The sequence below is a fragment of the Coregonus clupeaformis genome, unplaced genomic scaffold (assembly GCF_020615455.1).
Source record: "Coregonus clupeaformis isolate EN_2021a unplaced genomic scaffold, ASM2061545v1 scaf0059, whole genome shotgun sequence".
NCBI lineage: Eukaryota > Metazoa > Chordata > Actinopteri > Salmoniformes > Salmonidae > Coregonus > Coregonus clupeaformis.
Window position 1 is genome coordinate 775489 of NW_025533514.1, and position 22012 is coordinate 797500.

Sequence of the window (22012 nt, forward strand, 5' to 3'; positions counted from 1 at the left end):
ATACCTTACTGTGTCCTGTCCAATACCTTACTGTGTTCTGTCCTGTCCAATACCTTACTGTGTTCTGTCCTGTCCAATACCTTACTGTGTTCTGTCCTGTCCAATACCTTACTGTGTTCTGTCCTGTCCAATACCTTACTGTGTTCTGTCCTGTCCAATACCTTACTGTGTTCTGTCCAATACCTTACTGTGTCCTGTCCTGTCCAATACCTTACTGTGTTCTGTCCAATACCTTACTGTGTTCTGTCCTGTCCAATACCTTACTGTGTTCTGTCTGTCCAATACCTTACTGTGTTCTGTCCTGTCCAATACCTTACTGTGTTCTGTCCAATACCTTACTGTGTTCTGTCCTGTCCAATACCTTACTGTGTTCTGTCCTGTCCAATACCTTACTGTGTTCTGTCCTGTCCAATACCTTACTGTGTTCTGTCCTGTCCAATACCTTACTGTGTCCTGTCCTGTCCAATACCTTACTGTGTTCTGTCTGTCCAATACCTTACTGTGTTCTGTCCTGTCCAATACCTTACTGTGTTCTGTCCAATACCTTACTGTGTTCTGTCCTGTCCAATACCTTACTGTGTCCTGTCCTGTCCAATACCTTACTGTGTTCTGTCCTGTCCAATACCTTACTGTGTTCTGTCCTGTCAATACCTTACTGTGTTCTGTCCTGTCCAATACCTTACTGTGTCCTGTCCAATACCTTACTGTGTTCTGTCCTGTCCAATACCTTACTGTGTTCTGTCTCAATACCTTACTGTGTCCTGTCCTGTCCAATACCTTACTGTGTTCTGTCCTGTCCAATACCTTACTGTGTTCTGTCCTGTCAATACCTTACTGTGTTCTGTCCTGTCCAATACCTTACTGTGTTCTGTCCTGTCCAATACCTTACTGTGTTCTGTCCTGTCCAATACCTTACTGTGTTCTGTCCAATACCTTACTGTGTCCTGTCCTGTCCAATACCTTACTGTGTTCTGTCCTGTCCAATACCTTACTGTGTCCTGTCCAATACCTTACTGTGTTCTGTCCTGTCCAATACCTTACTGTGTTCTGTCCTGTCCAATACCTTACTGTGTCCTGTCCTGTCCAATACCTTACTGTGTTCTGTCCTGTCCAATACCTTACTGTGTTGTCTGTCCAATACCTTACTGTGTCCTGTCCAATACCTTACTGTGTTCTGTCCTGTCCAATACCTTACTGTGTCTCTGTCCAATACCTTACTGTGTTCTGTCCTGTCCAATACCTTACTGTGTTCTGTCCTGTCCAATACCTTACTGTGTTCTGTCCTGTCCAATACCTTACTGTGTTCTGTCCTGTCCAATACCTTACTGTGTTCTGTCCTGTCCAATACCTTACTGTGTTCTGTCCAATACCTTACTGTGTTCTGTCCTGTCCAATACCTTACTGTGTTCTGTCCTGTCCAATACCTTACTGTGTTCTGTCCAATACCTTACTGTGTCCTGTCCTGTCCAATACCTTACTGTGTTCTGTCCTGTCCAATACCTTACTGTGTTCTGTCCAATACCTTACTGTGTCCTGTCCTGTCCAATACCTTACTGTGTCCTGTCCAATACCTTACTGTGTTCTGTCCTGTCCAATACCTTACTGTGTTCTGTCCTGTCCAATACCTTACTGTGTTCTGTCCTGTCCAATACCTTACTGTGTCCTGTCCAATACCTTACTGTGTTCTGTCCTGTCAATACCTTACTGTGTTCTGTCCTGTCCAATACCTTACTGTGTTCTGTCCTGTCCAATACCTTACTGTGTTCTGTCCTGTCCAATACCTTACTGTGTCCTGTCCTGTCCAATACCTTACTGTGTTCTGTCCAATACCTTACTGTGTTCTGTCCTGTCCAATACCTTACTGTGTTCTGTCCTGTCCAATACCTTACTGTGTTCTGTCCTGTCCAATACCTTACTGTGTTCTGTCCTGTCCAATACCTTACTGTGTTCTGTCCTGTCCAATACCTTACTGTGTCCTGTCCTGTCCAATACCTTACTGTTTTCTGTCCTGTCCAATATCTTACTGTGTCCTGTCCTGTCCAATACCTTACTGTGTTCTGTCCTGTCCAATACCTTACTGTGTCCTGTCCAATACCTTACTGTGTCCTGTCCTGTCCAATACCTTACTGTGTTCTGTCCAATACCTTACTGTGTCCTGTCCTGTCCAATACCTTACTGTGTTCTGTCCAATACCTTACTGTGTTCTGTCCTGTCCAATACCTTACTGTGTTCTGTCCTGTCCAATACCTTACTGTGTCCTGTCCTGTCCAATACCTTACTGTGTTCTGTCCTGTCCAATACCTTACTGTGTTCTGTCCTGTCCAATACCTTACTGTGTCCTGTCCTGTCCAATACCTTACTGTGTTCTGTCTGTCCAATACCTTACTGTGTTCTGTCCTGTCCAATACCTTACTGTGTTCTGTCCTGTCCAATACCTTACTGTGTTCTGTCCAATACCTTACTGTGTCCTGTCCTGTCCAATACCTTACTGTGTTCTGTCCTGTCCAATACCTTACTGTGTTCTTCTGTCCAATACCTTACTGTGTTCTGTCCTGTCCAATACCTTACTGTGTTCTGTCCTGTCCAATACCTTACTGTGTTCTGTCCTGTCCAATACCTTACTGTGTTCTGTCCTGTCCAATACCTTACTGTGTTCTGTCCTGTCCAATACCTTACTGTGTTCTGTCCTGTCCAATACCTTACTGTGTTCTGTCCTGTCCAATACCTTACTGTGTTTTGTCCTGTCCAATACCTTACTGTGTTCTGTCCTGTCCAATACCTTACTGTGTTCTGTCCTGTCCAATACCTTACTGTGTCTGTCTGTCAAATACCTTACTGTGTCCTGTCAATACCTTACTGTGTTCTGTCCTGTCCAATACCTTACTGTGTTCTGTCCTGTCCAATACCTTACTGTGTTCTGTCCTGTCCAATACCTTACTGTGTTCTGTCCTGTCCAATACCTTACTGTGTTCTGTCCTGTCAATACCTTACTGTGTTCTGTCCTGTCCAATACCTTACTGTGTTCTGTCCAATACCTTACTGTGTTCTGTCCTGTCCAATACCTTACTGTGTTCTGTCCTGTCCAATACCTTACTGTGTCCTGTCCAATACCTTACTGTGTTCGTGTCCTGTCCAATACCTTACTGTGTTCTGTCCAATACCTTACTGTGTCCTGTCCTGTCCAATACCTTACTGTGTTCTGTCCAATACCTTACTGTGTTCTGTCCTGTCCAATACCTTACTGTGTTCTGTCCTGTCCAATACCTTACTGTGTTCTGTCCTGTCCAATACCTTACTGTGTTCTGTCCAATACCTTACTGTGTTCTGTCCTGTCCAATACCTTACTGTGTTCTGTCCTGTCCAATACCTTACTGTGTTCTGTCCTGTCCAATACCTTACTGTGTCCTGTCCTGTCCAATACCTTACTGTGTTCTGTCCTGTCCAATACCTTACTGTGTTTCTGTCCTGTCCAATACCTTACTGTGTTCTGTCCTGTCCAATACCTTACTGTGTTCTGTCCAATACCTTACTGTGTTCTGTCCTGTCCAATACCTTACTGTGTCCTGTCCAATACCTTACTGTGTTCTGTCCTGTCCAATACCTTACTGTGTTCTGTCCAATACCTTACTGTGTTCTGTCCTGTCCAATACCTTACTGTGTTCTGTCCTGTCCAATACCTTACTGTGTTCTGTCCAATACCTTACTGTGTCCTGTCCTGTCCAATACCTTACTGTGTTCTGTCCTGTCCAATACCTTACTGTGTTCTGTCCTGTCCAATACCTTACTGTGTCCTGTCCTGTCCAATACCTTACTGTGTTCTGTCCTGTCCAATACCTTACTGTGTTCTGTCCTGTCCAATACCTTACTGTGTTCTGCCTGTCAATACCTTACTGTGTCCTGTCCTGTCCAATACCTTACTGTGTTCTGTCCTGTCCAATACCTTACTGTGTCCTGTCGCAATACCTTACTGTGTTCTGTCCAATACCTTACTGTGTCCTGTCCTGTCAATACCTTACTGTGTTCTGTCCTGTCCAATACCTTACTGTGTTCTGTCCAATACCTTACTGTGTCTGTCCTGTCCAATACCTTACTGTGTTCTGTCTGTCAATACCTTACTGTGTTCTGTCCTGTCCAATACCTTACTGTGTCCTGTCCAATACCTTACTGTGTCCTGTCCTGTCAATACCTTACTGTGTTCTGTCCAATACCTTACTGTGTCCTGTCCTGTCCAATACCTTACTGTGTCCTGTCCAATACCTTACTGTGTCCTGTCCTGTCCAATACCTTACTGTGTCCTGTCCTGTCCAATACCTTACTGTGTTCTGTCCTGTCCAATACCTTACTGTGTTCTGTCCTGTCCAATACCTTACTGTGTCTCTGTCCAATACCTTACTGTGTCTCTGTCCAATACCTGTGTGTCCTGTCCAATACCTTACTGTGTTCTGTCCTGTCCAATACCTTACTGTGTTCTGTCCTGTCCAATACCTTACTGTGTTCTGTCCAATACCTTACTGTGTTCTGTCCTGTCCAATACCTTACTGTGTTCTGTCCTGTCCAATACCTTACTGTGTTCTGTCTGTCCAATACCTTACTGTGTCCTGTCCTGTCCAATACCTTACTGTGTTCTGTCCTGTCCAATACCTTACTGTGTTCTGTCCTGTCCAATACCTTACTGTGTTCTGTCCTGTCCAATACCTTACTGTGTTCTGTCCTGTCCAATACCTTACTGTGTTCTGTCCAATACCTTACTGTGTCCTGTCCTGTCCAATACCTTACTGTGTTCTGTCCAATACCTTACTGTGTCCTGTCCTGTCCAATACCTTACTGTGTTCTGTCCAATACCTTACTGTGTCCTGTCCTGTCCAATACCTTACTGTGTCCTGTCCAATACCTTACTGTGTTCTGTCCTGTCCAATACCTTACTGTGTCCTGTCCTGTCCAATACCTTACTGTGTTCTGTCCTGTCCAATACCTTACTGTGTTCTGTCCTGTCCAATACCTTACTGTGTCCTGTCCAATACCTTACTGTGTCCTGTCCTGTCCAATACCGTACTGTGTCCTGTCCAATACCTTACTGTGTCCTGTCCTGTCCAATACCTTACTGTGTTCTGTCCTGTCCAATACCTTACTGTGTTCTGTCCAATACCTTACTGTGTTCTGTCCTGTCCAATACCTTACTGTGTTCTGTCCTGTCCAATACCTTACTGTGTTCTGTCTGTCAATACCTTACTGTGTCTGTCCTGTCCAATACCTTACTGTGTTCTGTCCTGTCCAATACCTTACTGTGTTCTGTCCTGTCAATACCTTACTGTGTCCTGTCCTGTCCAATACCTTACTGTGTTCTGTCCTGTCCAATACCTTACTGTGTTCTGTCCAATACCTTACTGTGTCCTGTCCTGTCCAATACCTTACTGTGTCCTGTCCAATACCTTACTGTGTTCTGTCCAATACCTTACTGTGTTCTGTCCTGTCCAATACCTTACTGTGTCCTGTCCTGTCCAATACCTTACTGTGTTTCCTGTCCAATACCTTACTGTGTTCTGTCAACCTTATGTGTCCTGTCCAATACCTTACTGTGTTCTGTCCTGTCCAATACCTTACTGTGTTCTGTCCTGTCCAATACCTTACTGTGTTCTGTCCTGTCCAATACCTTACTGTGTTCTGTCCTGTCCAATACCTTACTGTGTTCTGTCCTGTCCAATACCTTACTGTGTTCTGTCCTGTCCAATACCTTACTGTGTTCTGTCCTGTCCAATACCTTACTGTGTTCTGTCCTGTCCAATACCTTACTGTGTTCTGTCCTGTCCAATACCTTACTGTGTTCTGTCCTGTCCAATACCTTACTGTGTTCTGTCTGTCCAATACCTTACTGTGTTCTGTCCTGTCCAATACCTTACTGTGTTCTGTCCTGTCCAATACCTTACTGTGTTCTGTCCTGTCCAATACCTTACTGTGTGTCCTGTCTTCAATACCTTACTGTGTTCTGTCCTGTCCAATACCTTACTGTGTCCTGTCCAATACCTTACTGTGTTCTGTCCTGTCCAATACCTTACTGTGTTCTGTCCTGTCCAATACCTTACTGTGTTCTGTCCTGTCCAATACCTTACTGTGTTCTGTCCTGTCCAATACCTTACTGTGTTCTGTCCTGTCCAATACCTTACTGTGTCCTGTCCTGTCCAATACCTTACTGTGTTCTGTCCTGTCCAATACCTTACTGTGTTCTGTCCTGTCCAATACCTTACTGTGTCCTGTCCTGTCCAATACCTTACTGTGTTGTCCTGTCCAATACCTTACTGTGTTCTGTCCTGTCCAATACCTTACTGTGTCTTCCTGTCCAATACCTTACTGTGTCCTGTCCTGTCCAATACCTTACTGTGTTCTGTCCTGTCCAATACCTTACTGTGTTCTGTCCTGTCCAATACCTTACTGTGTTCTGTCCTGTCCAATACCTTACTGTGTTCTGTCCTGTCCAATACCTTACTGTGTTCTGTCCTGTCCAATACCTTACTGTGTTCTGTCCTGTCCAATACCTTACTGTGTTCTGTCCTGTCCAATACCTTACTGTGTTCTGTCCTGTCCAATACCTTACTGTGTTCTGTCCTGTCCAATACCTTACTGTGTTCTGTCCTGTCCAATACCTTACTGTGTTCTGTCCTTCCATACCTTACTGTGTTCTGTCCTGTCCAATACCTTACTGTGTTCTGTCCTGTCCAATACCTTACTGTGTTCTGTCCTGTCCAATACCTTACTGTGTTCTGTCCTGTCCAATACCTTACTGTGTCCTGTCCTGTCCAATACCTTACTGTGTTCTGTCCTGTCCAATACCTTACTGTGTCCTGTCCTGTCCAATACCTTACTGGTGTCCTGTCCAATACCTTACTGTGTTCTGTCCTGTCCAATACCTTACTGTGTTCTGTCCTGTCCAATACCTTACTGTGTCCTGTCCAATACCTTACTGTGTTCTGTCCTGTCCAATACCTTACTGTGTTCTGTCCAATACTACTGTGTTCTGTCCTGTCCAATACCTTACTGTGTTCTGTCCTGTCCAATACCTTACTGTGTTCTGTCCTGTCCAATACCTTACTGTGTTCTGTCCTGTCAATACCTTACTGTGTTCTGTCCTGTCCAATACCTTACTGTGTTCTGTCTGTCCAATACCTTACTGTGTTCTGTCCTGTCCAATACCTTACTGTGTTCTGTCCTGTCCAATACCTTACTGTGTTCTGTCCTGTCCAATACCTTACTGTGTTCTGTCCTGTCAATACCTTACTGTGTTCTGTCCTGTCCAATACCTTACTGTGTCGTCTGTCCAATACCTTACTGTGTTCTGTCCTGTCAATACCTTACTGTGTCCTGTCCTGTCCAATACCTTACTGTGTTCTGTCCTGTCCAATACCTTACTGTGTTCTGTCCAATACCTTACTGTGTTCTGTCCTGTCCAATACCTTACTGTGTCCTGCAATACTCTGTTCTGTCCAATACCTTACTGTGTTCTGTCCAATACCTTACTGTGTTCTGTCCTGTCCAATACCTTACTGTGTCCTGTCCTGTCCAATACCTTACTGTGTTCTGTCCTGTCCAATACCTTACTGTGTTCTGTCCTGTCCAATACCTTACTGTGTCCTGTCCTGTCCAATACCTTACTGTGTTCTGTCTGTCCAATACCTTACTGTGTCCACCTGTCTGTCTGTCAATACCTTACTGTGTCCTGTCCTGTCCAATACCGTACTGTGTCCTGTCCAATACCTTACTGTGTCCTGTCCTGTCCAATACCTTACTGTGTTCTGTCCTGTCCAATACCTTACTGTGTTCTGTCCAATACCTTACTGTGTCCTGTCCTGTCCAATACCTTACTGTGTTCTGTCCTGTCCAATACCTTACTGTGTTCTGTCCAATACCTTACTGTGTCCTGTCCTGTCCAATACCTTACTGTGTCCTGTCCAATACCTTACTGTGTTCTGTCCAATACCTTACTGTGTTCTGTCCAATACCTTACTGTGTCCTGTCCAATACCTTACTGTGTCCTGTCCTGTCCAATACCTTACTGTGTCCTGTCCAATACCTTACTGTGTTCTGTCTCAATCCTACCTTACTGTGTCCTGTCCAATACCTTACTGTGTTTGTCCTGTCCAATACCTTACTGTGTTCTGTCCTGTCCAATACCTTACTGTGTTCTGTCCTGTCCAATACCTTACTGTGTTCTGTCCTGTCCAATACCTTACTGTGTTCTGTCCTGTCCAATACCTTACTGTGTTCTGTCCTGTCCAATACCTTACTGTGTTCTGTCCTGTCCAATACCTTACTGTGTTCTGTCCTGTCCAATACCTTACTGTGTTCTGTCCTGTCCAATACCTTACTGTGTTCTGTCCTGTCCAATACCTTACTGTGTCCTGTCCTGTCCAATACCTTACTGTTTTCTGTCCTGTCCAATATCTTACTGTGTCCTGTCCTGTCCAATACCTTACTGTGTTCTGTCCTGTCCAATACCTTACTGTGTTCTGTCCAATACCTTACTGTGTCCTGTCCTGTCCAATACCTTACTGTGTTCTGCCATTTTCTGTTTGTTGGTTGTTAACAGAAGAGGTTGAAGAAGGGGTCCATCGACCTGCAGAGAGTCAGGTGTGTTGAGATGGTGAAGAATGAAGGAGGAGTCATACCCTGTCAGAACAAATACCCTTTCCAGGTGAGATTGATTGGTTGATTGATCAATATTGAGCCATATAAAGAGATTGACAAACTATCTTCCATGTTGACAGTCACATTCTGATGTGTTACATTTAGTGCCAATATGACGCCAGCCACTGATGAGTAACCCCCTCTCCCTACTAGGTGGTGTATGACTCCAGTACTCTCTACGTATTCGCTCCCAGTCATGAGAGTAGGAGGATCTGGGTCCAAATTATCAAGGAAGGTCAGTCACTCTAGACATTTTTACAGCCTCTAGTTATTCTATGTTATTTTATGCTATAAACACTGCAGTTCTGTTGTTATTAGCGGTAGGACTATTAGTAGTTGTAGCTGTAGTTTTGATTAGTTGTAGGACTATTAGTGGTAGGACTATTAGTAGTGGTAGCAGTAGTTTTTATTAGTGGTAGGACTATTAGTGGGGGGTTTTAGTGTTAGGACTATTAGTAGTAGTAGCAGTATTAGTCGTAGTACTATTAGTAGTTGTTATTAGTGGTAGGACTATTAGTAGTTTTTATTAGTGGAGGACTATTAGTAGTTGTTATTAGTGGTAGGACTATTAGTAGTTGTATTAGTAGTTGTTATTAGTGGTAGGACTATTAGTAGTAGTAGCAGTAGTTGTTATTAGTGGTAGGACTATTAGTAGTTGAAGCAGAAGTTTTTATTAGTGGTAGGACTATTAGTAGTTGTTATTAGTGGTAGGACTATTAGTAGTTGTAGCAGTAGTTGTTATTAGTGGTAGGACTATTAGTAGTTGTAGCAGTAGTTTTTATTAGTTGTAGGCCTATTAGTAGTTGTATTAGTAGTTTTTATTAGTGGTAGGACTATTAGTAGTTGTAGCAGTAGTTTTTATTAGTTGTAGGACTATTAGTAGTAGTAGCAGTAGTTTTTATTAGTGGTAGGACTATTAGTAGTTGTTATTAGTGGTAGGACTATTAGTAGTTGTTATTAGTGGTAGGACTATTAGTCGTAGTAGCAGTAGTTTTTATTAGTGGTAGGACTATTAGTAGTTGTAGCAGTCGTTTTTATTAGTTGTAGGCCTATTAGTAGTTGTATTAGTAGTTTTTATTAGTGGTAGGACTATTAGTAGTTGTAGCAGTAGTTTTTATTAGTTTTAGGACTATTAGTAGTTGTAGCAGTAGTTGTTATTAGTGGTAGGACTATTAGTAGTTGTAGCAGTAGTTGTTATTAGTGGTAGGACTATTAGTAGTAGTAGCAGTAGTTGTTATTAGTGGTAGGACTATTAGTAGTAGTAGCAGTAGTTTTTATTAGTGGTAGGACTATTAGTAGTTGTAGCAGTAGTTTTTATTAGTTTTAGGACTATTAGTAGTTGTAGCAGTAGTTGTTATTAGTGGTAGGACTATTAGTAGTAGTAGCAGTAGTTTTTATTAGTGGTAGGACTATTAGTAGTTGTAGCAGTAGTTGTTATTAGTGGTAGAACTATTAGTAGTTGTTATTAGTGGTAGGACTATTAGTAGTTGTAGCAGTAGTTTTTATTAGTGGTAGGACTATTAGTAGTTGTAGCAGCAGTTTTTATTAGTGGTAGGACTATTAGTAGTTGTTATTAGTGGTAGGACTATTAGTAGTAGTAGCAGTAGTTTTTATTAGTGATAGGACTATTAGTAGTTGTAGCACTAGTTTCTATTAGTGGTAGGACTATTAGTAGTTGTAGCAGCAGTTTTTATTAGTGGTAGGACTATTAGTAGTTGTATTAGTAGTTGTTATTAGTGGTAGGACTATTAGTAGCAGTAGTTTTTATTAGTGGTAGGACTATTAGTAGTTGTAGCAGTAGTTGTTATTAGTGGTAGGACTATTAGTAGTTGTAGCAGTAGTTTTTATTAGTTGTAGGCCTATTAGTAGTTGTATTAGTAGTTTTTATTAGTGGTAGGACTATTAGTAGTTGTAGCAGAAGTTTTTATTAGTTGTAGGACTATTAGTAGTAGTAGCAGTAGTTTTTATTAGTGGTAGGACTATTAGTAGTTGTTATAAGTTGTAGGACTATTAGTAGTTGTTATTAGTGGTAGGACTATTAGTAGTTGTATTAGTAGTTTTTATTAGTGGTAGGACTATTAGTAGTTGTAGCAGTAGTTTTTATTAGTTGTAGGACTATTAGTAGTTGTAGCAGTAGTTGTTATTAGTGGTAGGACTATTAGTAGTTGTAGCAGTAGTTTTTATTAGTGGTAGGACTATTAGTAGTAGTAGCAGTAGTTTTTATTAGTGATAGGACTATTAGTAGTTGTAGCAGTAGTTGTTATTAGTGGTAGGACTATTAGTAGTTGTAGTAGTAGTTTTTATTAGTGGTAGGACTATTAGTAGTTGTAGCAGTAGTTGTTATTAGTTGTAGGCCTATTAGTAGTTTTTATTAGTGGTAGGACTATTAGTAGTTGTAGCTGTAGTTTTGATTAGTTGTAGGACTATTAGTGGTAGGACTATTAGTAGTGGTAGCAGTAGTTTTTATTAGTGGTAGGACTATTAGTGGGGGGTTTTAGTGTTAGGACTATTAGTAGTAGTAGCAGTATTAGTCGTAGTACTATTAGTAGTTGTTATTAGTGGTAGGACTATTAGTAGTTTTTATTAGTGGTAGGACTATTAGTAGTTGTTATTAGTGGTAGGACTATTAGTAGTTGTATTAGTAGTTGTTATTAGTGGTAGGACTATTAGTAGTAGTAGCAGTAGTTGTTATTAGTGGTAGGACTATTAGTAGTTGAAGCAGAAGTTTTTATTAGTGGTAGGACAATTAGTAGTTGTTATTAGTGGTAGGACTATTAGTAGTTGTAGCAGTAGTTGTTATTAGTGGTAGGACTATTAGTAGTTGTAGCAGTAGTTTTTATTAGTTGTAGGCCTATTAGTAGTTGTATTAGTAGTTTTTATTAGTGGTAGGACTATTAGTAGTTGTAGCAGTAGTTTTTATTAGTTGTAGGACTATTAGTAGTAGTAGCAGTAGTTTTTATTAGTGGTAGGACTATTAGTAGTTGTTATTAGTGGTAGGACTATTAGTAGTTGTTATTAGTGGTAGGACTATTAGTCGTAGTAGCAGTAGTTTTTATTAGTGGTAGGACTATTAGTAGTTGTAGCAGTCGTTTTTATTAGTTGTAGGCCTATTAGTAGTTGTATTAGTAGTTTTTATTAGTGGTAGGACTATTAGTAGTTGTAGCAGTAGTTTTTATTAGTTTTAGGACTATTAGTAGTTGTAGCAGTAGTTGTTATTAGTGGTAGGACTATTAGTAGTTGTTATTAGTTGTAGGACTATTAGTAGTTGTAGCAGTAGTTGTTATTAGTGGTAGGACTATTAGTAGTTGTAGCAGTAGTTGTTATTAGTGGTAGGACTATTAGTAGTAGTAGCAGTAGTTGTTATTAGTGGTAGGACTATTAGTAGTAGTAGCAGTAGTTTTTATTAGTGGTAGGACTATTAGTAGTAGTAGCAGTAGTTTTTATTAGTGGTAGGACTATTAGTAGTTGTAGCAGTAGTTGTTATTAGTGGTAGGACTATTAGTAGTTGTAGCAGTAGTTGTTATTAGTGGTAGGACTATTAGTAGTAGTAGCAGTAGTTGTTATTAGTGGTAGGACTATTAGTAGTAGTAGCAGTAGTTTTTGTTAGTGGTAGGACTATTAGTAGTTGTAGCAGTAGTTGTTATTAGTGGTAGAACTATTAGTAGTTGTTATTAGTGGTAGGACTATTCGTAGTTGTAGCAGTAGTTTTTATTAGTGGTAGGCCTATTAGTAGTTGTTATTAGTGGTAGGACTATTAGTAGTAGTAGCAGTAGTTGTTATTAGTGGTAGGACTATTAGTAGTTGTAGCAGCAGTTTTTATTAGTGGTAGGACTATTAGTAGTTGTTATTAGTGGTAGGACTATTAGTAGTAGTAGCAGTAGTTTTTATTAGTGATAGGACTATTAGTAGTTGTAGCACTAGTTTCTATTAGTGGTAGGACTATTAGTAGTTGTAGCAGCAGTTTTTATTAGTGGTAGGACTATTAGTAGTTGTATTAGTAGTTGTTATTAGTGGTAGGACTATTAGTAGTAGTAGCAGTAGTTTTTATTAGTGGTAGGACTATTAGTAGTTGTTATTAGTGGTAGGACTATTAGTAGTTGTAGCAGTAGTTGTTATTAGTGGTAGGACTATTAGTAGTTGTAGCAGTAGTTTTTATTAGTTGTAGGCCTATTAGTAGTTGTATTAGTAGTTTTTATTAGTGGTAGGACTATTAGTAGTTGTAGCAGAAGTTTTTATTAGTTGTAGGACTATTAGTAGTAGTAGCAGTAGTTTTTATTAGTGGTAGGACTATTAGTAGTTGTTATTAGTTGTAGGACTATTAGTAGTTGTTATTAGTGGTAGGACTATTAGTAGTTGTATTAGTAGTTTTTATTAGTGGTAGGACTATTAGTAGTTGTAGCAGTAGTTTTTATTAGTTGTTGGACTATTAGTAGTTGTAGCAGTAGTTGTTATTAGTGGTAGGACTATTAGTAGTTGTAGCAGTAGTTTTTATTAGTGGTAGGACTATTAGTAGTAGTAGCAGTAGTTTTTATTAGTGATAGGACTATTAGTAGTTGTAGCAGTAGTTGTTATTAGTGGTAGGACTATTAGTAGTTGTAGTAGTAGTTTTTATTAGTGGTAGGACTATTAGTAGTTGTAGCAGTAGTTGTTATTAGTTGTAGGCCTATTAGTAGTTTTTATTAGTGGTAGGACTATTAATAGCTGTAGTAGTAGTTTTTCTTAGTGGTAGGACTATTAGTAGTTGTAGCAGTAGTTTTTATTAGTTGTAGGACTATTAGTAGTGTTTATTAGTGGTAGGACTATTAGTAGTTGTTATTAGTGGTAGGACTATTAGTAGTTGTAGCAGTAGTTTTTATTAGTTGTAGGACTATTAGTAGTTGTTATTAGTGGTAGGACTATTAATAGTTGTAGCAGTAGTTGTTATTAGTGGTAGGACTATTAGTAGTTGTAGCAGTAGTTTTTATTAGTTGTAGGACTATTAGTAGTGTTTATTAGTGGTAGGACTATTAGTAGTTGTTATTAGTGGTAGGACTATTAGTAGTTGTAGCAGTAGTTTTTATTAGTTGTAGGACTATTAGTAGTTGTTATTAGTGGTAGGACTATTAATAGTTGTAGCAGTAGTTGTTATTAGTGGTAGGACTATTTGCAGTTTTTATTAGTGGTAGGACTATTAGTAGTAGTAGCAGTAGTTTTTATTAGTGGTAGGACTATTTGTAGTTTTTATTAGTGGTAGGACTATTAGTAGTTGTAGCAGTAGTTGTTATTAGTGGTAGGACTATTTGTAGTTTTTATTAGTGGTAGGACTATTAGTAGTAGTAGCAGTAGTTTTTATTAGTGGTAGGACTATTAGTAGTAGTAGCAGTAGTTTTTATTAGTGGTAGGACTATTAGTAGTTGTACAACAACTTTGTTATGCTGTTAATATACTTTCAAGAGATTTCATCCTGCAAAATGTCTCATAAATAAATAAATAAATACATAAATAAAATGTTGATGTTGTTGATGTTGTTGATGTTGTTGTTGTTGTTGCGTTCCAGAGATCAAGGAGAACTCTGTGATCGTTGCTAAGTTCCACCCTCAGTTCTGGCTGGAGGGGGTGTGGCTGTGCTGTCGTCATGCAGAGAAACAGGCCCCGGGCTGTGAGAAGTACAACCTGTTCGGAAACAGTAAGACTATATATTACATATATACACTGAGTGTACAAAACAGTAGGAACCGCTGCTCTTTCCATGACATAGACTGACCAGGTGAATCCAGGTGAAAGCTATGATCCCTTATTGATGTCACTTGTTAAATCCACTTCAATCAGTGTAAATGAAAGGGAGGAGACGCGTTAAAGAAGGATTTTTAAGCCTGGATAGTGTGTGTGTAATGTCTACCATTCAGAGGGTGAATGAGAAAGACAAAAGATTGAAGTGCCTTTGAACGGGGTATGGTAGTAGGTGTCAGGCGCACCGGTTTGTGTCAAGAACTGCACCGCTGCTGGGTTTTTCACGCTCAACAGTTTCCCGTGTGCATCAAGAATGGTCCACCACCCAAAGGACATCCAGCCAACTTGACACAACTGTGGGAAGCATTGGCGTCAACATGGGCCAGCATCCCTGTGGAACGCTTTCGACAACTTGTAGAGTCCATGCCCTGACGAATTGACGAGCTGTCCTGAGGGCAAAAGGGGGTGCAACTCAATATTAGTAAGGTGTCCTTAATGTTTTGTACACTCAGTACAAACACACACGCTGTATATACACACACACACACACACACACACACAAATGGATGCACACTGTACATACATAAATGGGATGTAGTGGAATCAGACCCTCGACCCAAAGTGGGAATTTCCTATTGCAGGTGTCTAATGGTAGACACACACACTAGCGGTGCGGATCAGCTGTTTGTTCACCCACCTGCAATTGCTAATAACCCATCCGCAACCACCCGACTACATGTGATAAAATGAAAACCTGCTAATATAGAAAATGTGCTGTACAGTCGGGGATGGCGTAACGATTTTTTTGACAGGCCTTGTTAAATAGGCCTATATTTCTGCTATTATTTTACGACAGTTAGTCAACTTGTCTATAATTAGATACATGCAGCTTCTCTTCTGTCAGTATATGTTGCCCTAGAAGACTAAATTAACCCTTGATCACCAGAATAATGTCATAAATTGATAGAATTCATTCCCTTGCTCACCAGAATAATGTAATAGATGGATAGAATGAATGCTTCAGTCTAGTTGCCATGGTAAAGGTAGTTTCTCTCTTCTCTTTCATCTCTGCTTCTCATTTAGGGACTGGGGAGAAAATACAATAACTCAACAAAAAAAAATCATATTTTATGATGCTGATAAAGTTAGCACTGCCACCTTTACAGACGGTCCCTAACCGCGCATGAATTCTCTCAAATGCTGAAATAAATCAATCATATTTCTCCACTCCTGTTCCTGAGTAAAAATTGACATTTGGTGTATCATTTTACTGCAATAAATGTTTTATTTCGGAGGAGTTCATATTATATTAGGCTACTATGCCATTCAACCCATCTGAACAGTATAGTTCCCTTGAGGTAACATGTTTTCCCTGTGTTGTGACTGTCTAATTTGTATAGCATCTCACATCATCACACATAATATAGCAGCACTGATATCATCCTCTTTTACCACTTCACTAAATCTTTCTCGAAGATTAGACTACTGTTCTGACCCTCCCTTCTATAACATTAGACTACTGTTCTGACCCTCCCTTCTATAACATTAGACTACTGTTCTGACCCTCCCTTCTATAACATTAGACTACTGTTCTGACCCTCCCTTCTATAACATTAGACTACTGTTCTGGCCCTCCCTTCTATAACATTAGACTACTGTTCTGACCCTCCCTTCTATAGCATTAGACTACTGTTCTGACCCTCCCTTCCATAACATTAGACTACTGTTCTGACCCTCCCTTCTATAACATTAGACTACTGTTCTGACCCTCCCTTCTATAACATTAGACTACTGTTCTGGCCCTCCCTTCTATAACATTAGACTACTGTTCTGACCCTCCCCTTCTATAACATTAGACTACTGTTCTGACCCTCCCTTCTATAACATTAGACTACTGTTCTGACCCTCCCTTCTATAACATTAGACTACTGTTCTGACCCTCCCTTCTATAACATTAGACTACTGTTCTGACCCTCCCTTCTATAACATTAGACTACTGTTCTGACCCTCTCCTTCTATAACATTAGACTACTGTTCTGACCCTCCCTTCTATAACATTAGACTACTGTTCTGACCCTCCCTTCTATAACATTAGACTACTGTTCTGACCCTCCCTTCTATAACATTAGACTACTGTTCTGACCCTCCCTTCCATAACATTAGACTACTGTTCTGACCCTCCCTTCCATAATATTAGACTACTGTTCTGACCCTCCCTTCCATAACATTATACTACTGTTCTGACCCTCCCTTCTATAACATTAGACTACTGTTCTGACCCTCCCTTCTATAACATTAGACTACTGTTCTGACCCTGCCTTCTATAACATTAGACTACTGTTCTGACCCTCCCCTTCTATAACATTAGACTACTGTTCTGACCCTCCCTTCTATAACATTAGACTACTGTTCTGACCTTCCCTTCTATAACATTAGACTACTGTTCTGACCCTCCCTTCTATAACATTAGACTACTGTTCTGACCCTCCCTTCTATAACATTAGACTACTGTTCTGACCCTCCCTTCTATAACATTAGACTACTGTTCTGACCCTCCCTTCTATAACATTAGACTACTGTTCTGACCCTCCCTTCTATAACATTAGACTACTGTTCTGACCCTCCCTTCTATAACATTAGACTACTGTTCTGACCTTTCCTTCTATAACATTAGACTGTTCTGACCCTCCCTTCTATAACATTAGACTACTGTTCTGACCCTCCCTTCTATAACATTAGACTACTGTTCTGACCCTCCCTTCTATAACATTAGACTACTGTTCTGGCCCTCCCTTCTATAACATTAGACTACTGTTCTGACCCTCCCTTCTATAGCATTAGACTACTGTTCTGACCCTCCCTTCCATAACATTAGACTACTGTTCTGACCCTCCCCTTCTATAACATTAGACTACTGTTCTGACCCTCCCTTCTATAACATTAGACTACTGTTCTGGCCCTCCCTTCTATAACATTAGACTACTGTTCTGACCCTCCCTTCTATAACATTAGACTACTGTTCTGACCCTCCCTTCTATAACATTAGACTACTGTTCTGACCCTCCCTTCTATAACATTAGACTACTGTTCTGACCCTCCCCTTCTATAACATTAGACTACTGTTCTGACCCTCCCTTCTATAACATTAGACTACTGTTCTGACCCTCCCTTCTATAACATTAGACTACTGTTCTGACCCTCCCTTCTATAACATTAGACTACTGTTCTGACCCTCCCTTCTATAACATTAGACTACTGTTCTGACCCTCCCTTCTATAACATTAGACTACTGTTCTGACCCTCCCCTCCATAACATTAGACTACTGTTCTGACCCTCCCTTCCATAATATTAGACTACTGTTCTGACCCTCCCTTCCATAACATTAGACTACTGTTCTGACCCTCCCTTCCATAATATTAGACTACTGTTCTGACCCTCCCTTCCATAACATTATACTACTGTTCTGACCCTCCCTTCTATAACATTAGACTACTGTTCTGACCCTCCCTTCTATAACATTAGACTACTGTTCTGACCCTGCCTTCTATAACATTAGACTACTGTTCTGACCCTCCCTTCTATAACATTAGACTACTGTTCTGACCCTCCCTTCTATAACATTAGACTACTGTTCTGACCTTCCCTTCTATAACATTAGACTACTGTTCTGACCCTCCCTTCTATAACATTAGACTACTGTTCTGACCCTCCCTTCTATAACATTAGACTACTGTTCTGACCCTCCCCTTCTATAACATTAGACTACTGTTCTGACCCTCCCTTCTATAACATTAGACTACTGTTCTGACCCTCCCTTCTATAACATTAGACTACTGTTCTGACCCTCCCTTCTATAATATTAGACTACTGTTCTGACCCTCCCTTCTATAACATTAGACTACTGTTCTGACCCTCCCTTCTATAACATTAGACTACTGTTCTGGCCCTCCCTTCTATAACATTAGACTACTGTTCTGACCCTCCCTTCTATAACATTAGACTACTGTTCTGACCCTCCCTTCTATAACATTAGACTACTGTTCTGACCCTCCCTTCTATAACATTAGACTACTGTTCTGACCCTCCCCTTCTATAACATTAGACTACTGTTCTGACCCTCCCTTCTATAACATTAGACTACTGTTCTGGCCCTCCCTTCTATAACATTAGACTACTGTTCTGACCCTCCTTCTATAACATTAGACTACTGTTCTGACCCTCCCTTCTATAACATTAGACTACTGTTCTGACCCTCCCTTCTATAACATTAGACTACTGTTCTGACCCTCCCTTCTATAACATTAGACTACTGTTCTGGCCCTCCCTTCTATAACATTAGACTACTGTTCTGACCCTCCCTTCTATAACATCAGACTACTGTTCTGACCCTCCCTTCTATAACATTAGACTACTGTTCTGACCCTCCCTTCTATAACATTAGACTACTGTTCTGACCCTCCCTTCTATAACATTAGACTACTGTTCTGACCTTCCCTTCCATAATATTAGACTACTGTTCTGACCCTCCCTTCTATAACATTAGACTACTGTTCTAACCCTCCCTTCTATAACATTAGACTACTGTTCTGACCCTTCCTTCTATAACATTAGACTACTGTTCTGACCCTCCCTTCTATAACATTAGACTACTGTTCTGACCCTCCCTTCTATAACATTAGACTACTGTTCTGACCCTCCCTTCTATAACATTAGACTACTGTTCTGACCCTCCCCTTCTATAACATTAGACTACTGTTCTGACCCTCCCTTCTATAACATTAGACTACTGTTCTGACCCTCCCTTCTATAACATTAGACTACTGTTCTGACCCTCCCTTCTATAACATTAGACTACTGTTCTGACCCTCCCTTCTATAACATTAGACTACTGTTCTGATCCTCCCTTCTATAACATTAGACTACTGTTCTGACCCTCCCTTCTATAACATTAGACTACTGTTCTGACCCTCCCTTCTATAACATTAGTTTACTGTTCTGACCCTTAGGCTATGCACTAACGGCAGATACAAATAATGAGAAAAAATAACTCAATGTAGCCTATTTATATATGTAGGTTCTGAAGAAACAGTGTAAAAACTCACGGACGACTAGAAAAAGCTCAAACCAAGTTTATTCACCCACTGGGTCATACAGCTGCAAAGACAAAGCATGATTACACAAGCACATATATTTATAACCTCCTACTCGACATGGGTCAACTCCTTTCACATCTAGACAGCCAATACATCTCTGTTGCTAGGCAGGAACTTAATTGGTTCCTCTCACTGGTGTAGTCATGGCCCTGCCTGATGCTAGAACTTTGTGGGCGTGGAAGTGTATGTGTGTGAGATAGGACTGTAGGATCAGGATCGTTCTGGTGTGCCCCTCTGTACCCCCTCCAAGAGGTTTCTTCTCACTTCATCTGTTGACTTGACCTCAAGCCGAATTCCTGGCTCCTCCCTAGTTCCGAAGCTGGCCTGCCTTATCAGAGACTAACTAGTGCCCTTCGTCTCCCTCCTTAGGAACATGGCACTCGGTAACTTTCCATACACCAAGTTCCTATTCACCCTTCATTGACCCCAACATATACATTCCTTATACATGTAAAGTAATCAATAAGTTCTAGAATGGATACATATATTTCAAGCTAGAATCCAACAATATGAATTGCACCAGAATTATACATTTATGAATTTTGAATGCATTGTTTTCTCTTTATTCAACCCGCACGAAACCCATGAGGACATGTTCTCTGTATCTGTTGACTGTGAATAATGAGAGAACATTTCTCACCTTCCTGTTTTCAGTTACGAGGAAACCTCTTCCCCCCATTCCTGGAAAGGTAAGCACAGAAAAAGTAAGAACACAGCTTTGTCTAGTTTGTCAGACACACACACACACATCTATAATTTCTGTTGTAATATTCCTCTATGAATAATAAGCCATTACAATAACTAGTCATACCTAGCAACAAGCTGGATACAACCAAAACAGGACATCAACGTTAACAAATGTCCCTCCTCCTCCTTCTCTCTCCCTGCCTCCTCCCTCACCCCCTCCCCCAGTCTCGTCGGCCTCTCCCTCCTCCCCCTCCTGTACACTGCCCTGATGATGATGATGATGATGATGATGGTGGTGGTAGTGTTGTTGAGGAGGAGGAGGAACAGGAGGTTGTGATAGCCCTGTATGACTTCGATGGTCCTGAACCACATGACCTGACTCTGACCAAGGGAGGAGAATACGTCATACTGGAGAAATGTGACATCAACTGGTACAAGGCCCGTGACAAATACGGGTCAGTATGGTGTGTGTGTGAGCCTTTACTTACAGTAACTTGGCCCCTGGTATAATCTTACTGTAATTTGGCTCCTGGTATAATCTTACTGTAACTTGGCCCCTGGTATAATCTTACTGTAACTTGGCCCCTGGTATAATCTTACTGTAATTTGGCCCCTGGTATAATCTTGGTCTTTAACCTTCACATTGCACATCTTTGCTGTTACTTCTTCTATGGCTGGACCGCTACTATTGATCCAGAACATGGAGTTGTTTGTTTGTTGACATGCAGGGAGGAGGGGTACATCCCCAGAAACTACGTGACAGAGAAGCAGTTGGGGAACCTGGAACAGTATGCGTGAGTTAGAGCTTGGAACACCATTAGAACGTTATGTTGCTTAGGTGCTAAGTGGGATCCTTGGGACGTCCCTACCTTAACCCTAACCCTAACCTTAAACCATAACCCTTACCTTAACCCTACCGCTAACTTTAACCATTTAACATTTCAATTTAAATGGGGTGACATCAGAGTTAGACAACCCAAAGATTACATTATATAGCTGTAGAGTGAACTAATAGATTATATTATATAGCTGTAGAGTGAACTAATAGATTATATTATATAGCTGTAGAGTGAACTAATAGATTATATTATATAGCTGTAGAGTGAACTAATAGATTATATTATATAGCTGTAGAGTGAACTAATAGATTATATTATATAGCTGTAGAGTGAACTAATAGATTATATTATATAGCTGTAGAGTGAACTAATAGATTATATTATATAGCTGTAGAGTGAACTAATAGATTATATTATATAGCTGTAGAGTGAACTAATAGATTATATTATATAGCTGTAGAGTGAACTAACAGATTATATTGTATAGCTGTAGAGTGAACTAATAGATTATATTATATAGCTGTAGAGTGAACTAATAGATTATATTATATAGCTGTAGAGTGAACTAATAGATTATATTATATAGCTGTAGAGTGAACTAATATATTATATTATATAGCTGTAGAGTGAACTAATAGATTATATTATATAGCTGTAGAGTGAACTAATAGATTATATTATATAGCTGTAGAGTGAACTAATAGATTATATTATATAGCTGTAGAGTGAACTAACAGATTATGTTATATAGCTGTAGAGTGAACTAATAGATTATATTATATAGCTGTAGAGTGAACTAATAGATTATATTATATAGCTGTAGAGTGAACTAACAGATTATGTTATATAGCTGTAGAGTGAACTAATAGATTATATTATATAGCTGTAGAGTGAACTAATAGATTATATTATATAGCTGTAGAGTGAACTAATAGATTATATTATAT

General features: G+C 40.1%; 1 protein-coding gene across 4 annotated transcripts in view; it reads left to right on the top strand.

The window, feature by feature from the left end:
• Window positions 1-22012, top strand: part of LOC121570998 (tyrosine-protein kinase Tec-like) — a 209398-nt gene that overhangs the window by 65349 nt on the left and 122037 nt on the right. For 3 of the 4 annotated variants that reach the window (XR_006658154.1, XM_045212874.1, XM_045212876.1), the window contains 6 exons: window positions 8579-8683; window positions 8830-8911; window positions 14213-14341; window positions 20194-20228; window positions 20452-20690; window positions 20955-21020. Coding sequence is in view for 3 of the 4 variants with exons in the window: in XM_045212874.1 (XP_045068809.1) it covers window positions 8579-8683; window positions 8830-8911; window positions 14213-14341; window positions 20194-20228; window positions 20452-20690; window positions 20955-21020 (656 nt within the window). In the remaining variant the exon portion in view is untranslated. The remainder of the gene's footprint in view (window positions 1-8578; window positions 8684-8829; window positions 8912-14212; window positions 14342-20193; window positions 20229-20451; window positions 20691-20954; window positions 21021-22012) is intronic. The other variant, XM_045212875.1, reaches the window with a different exon arrangement.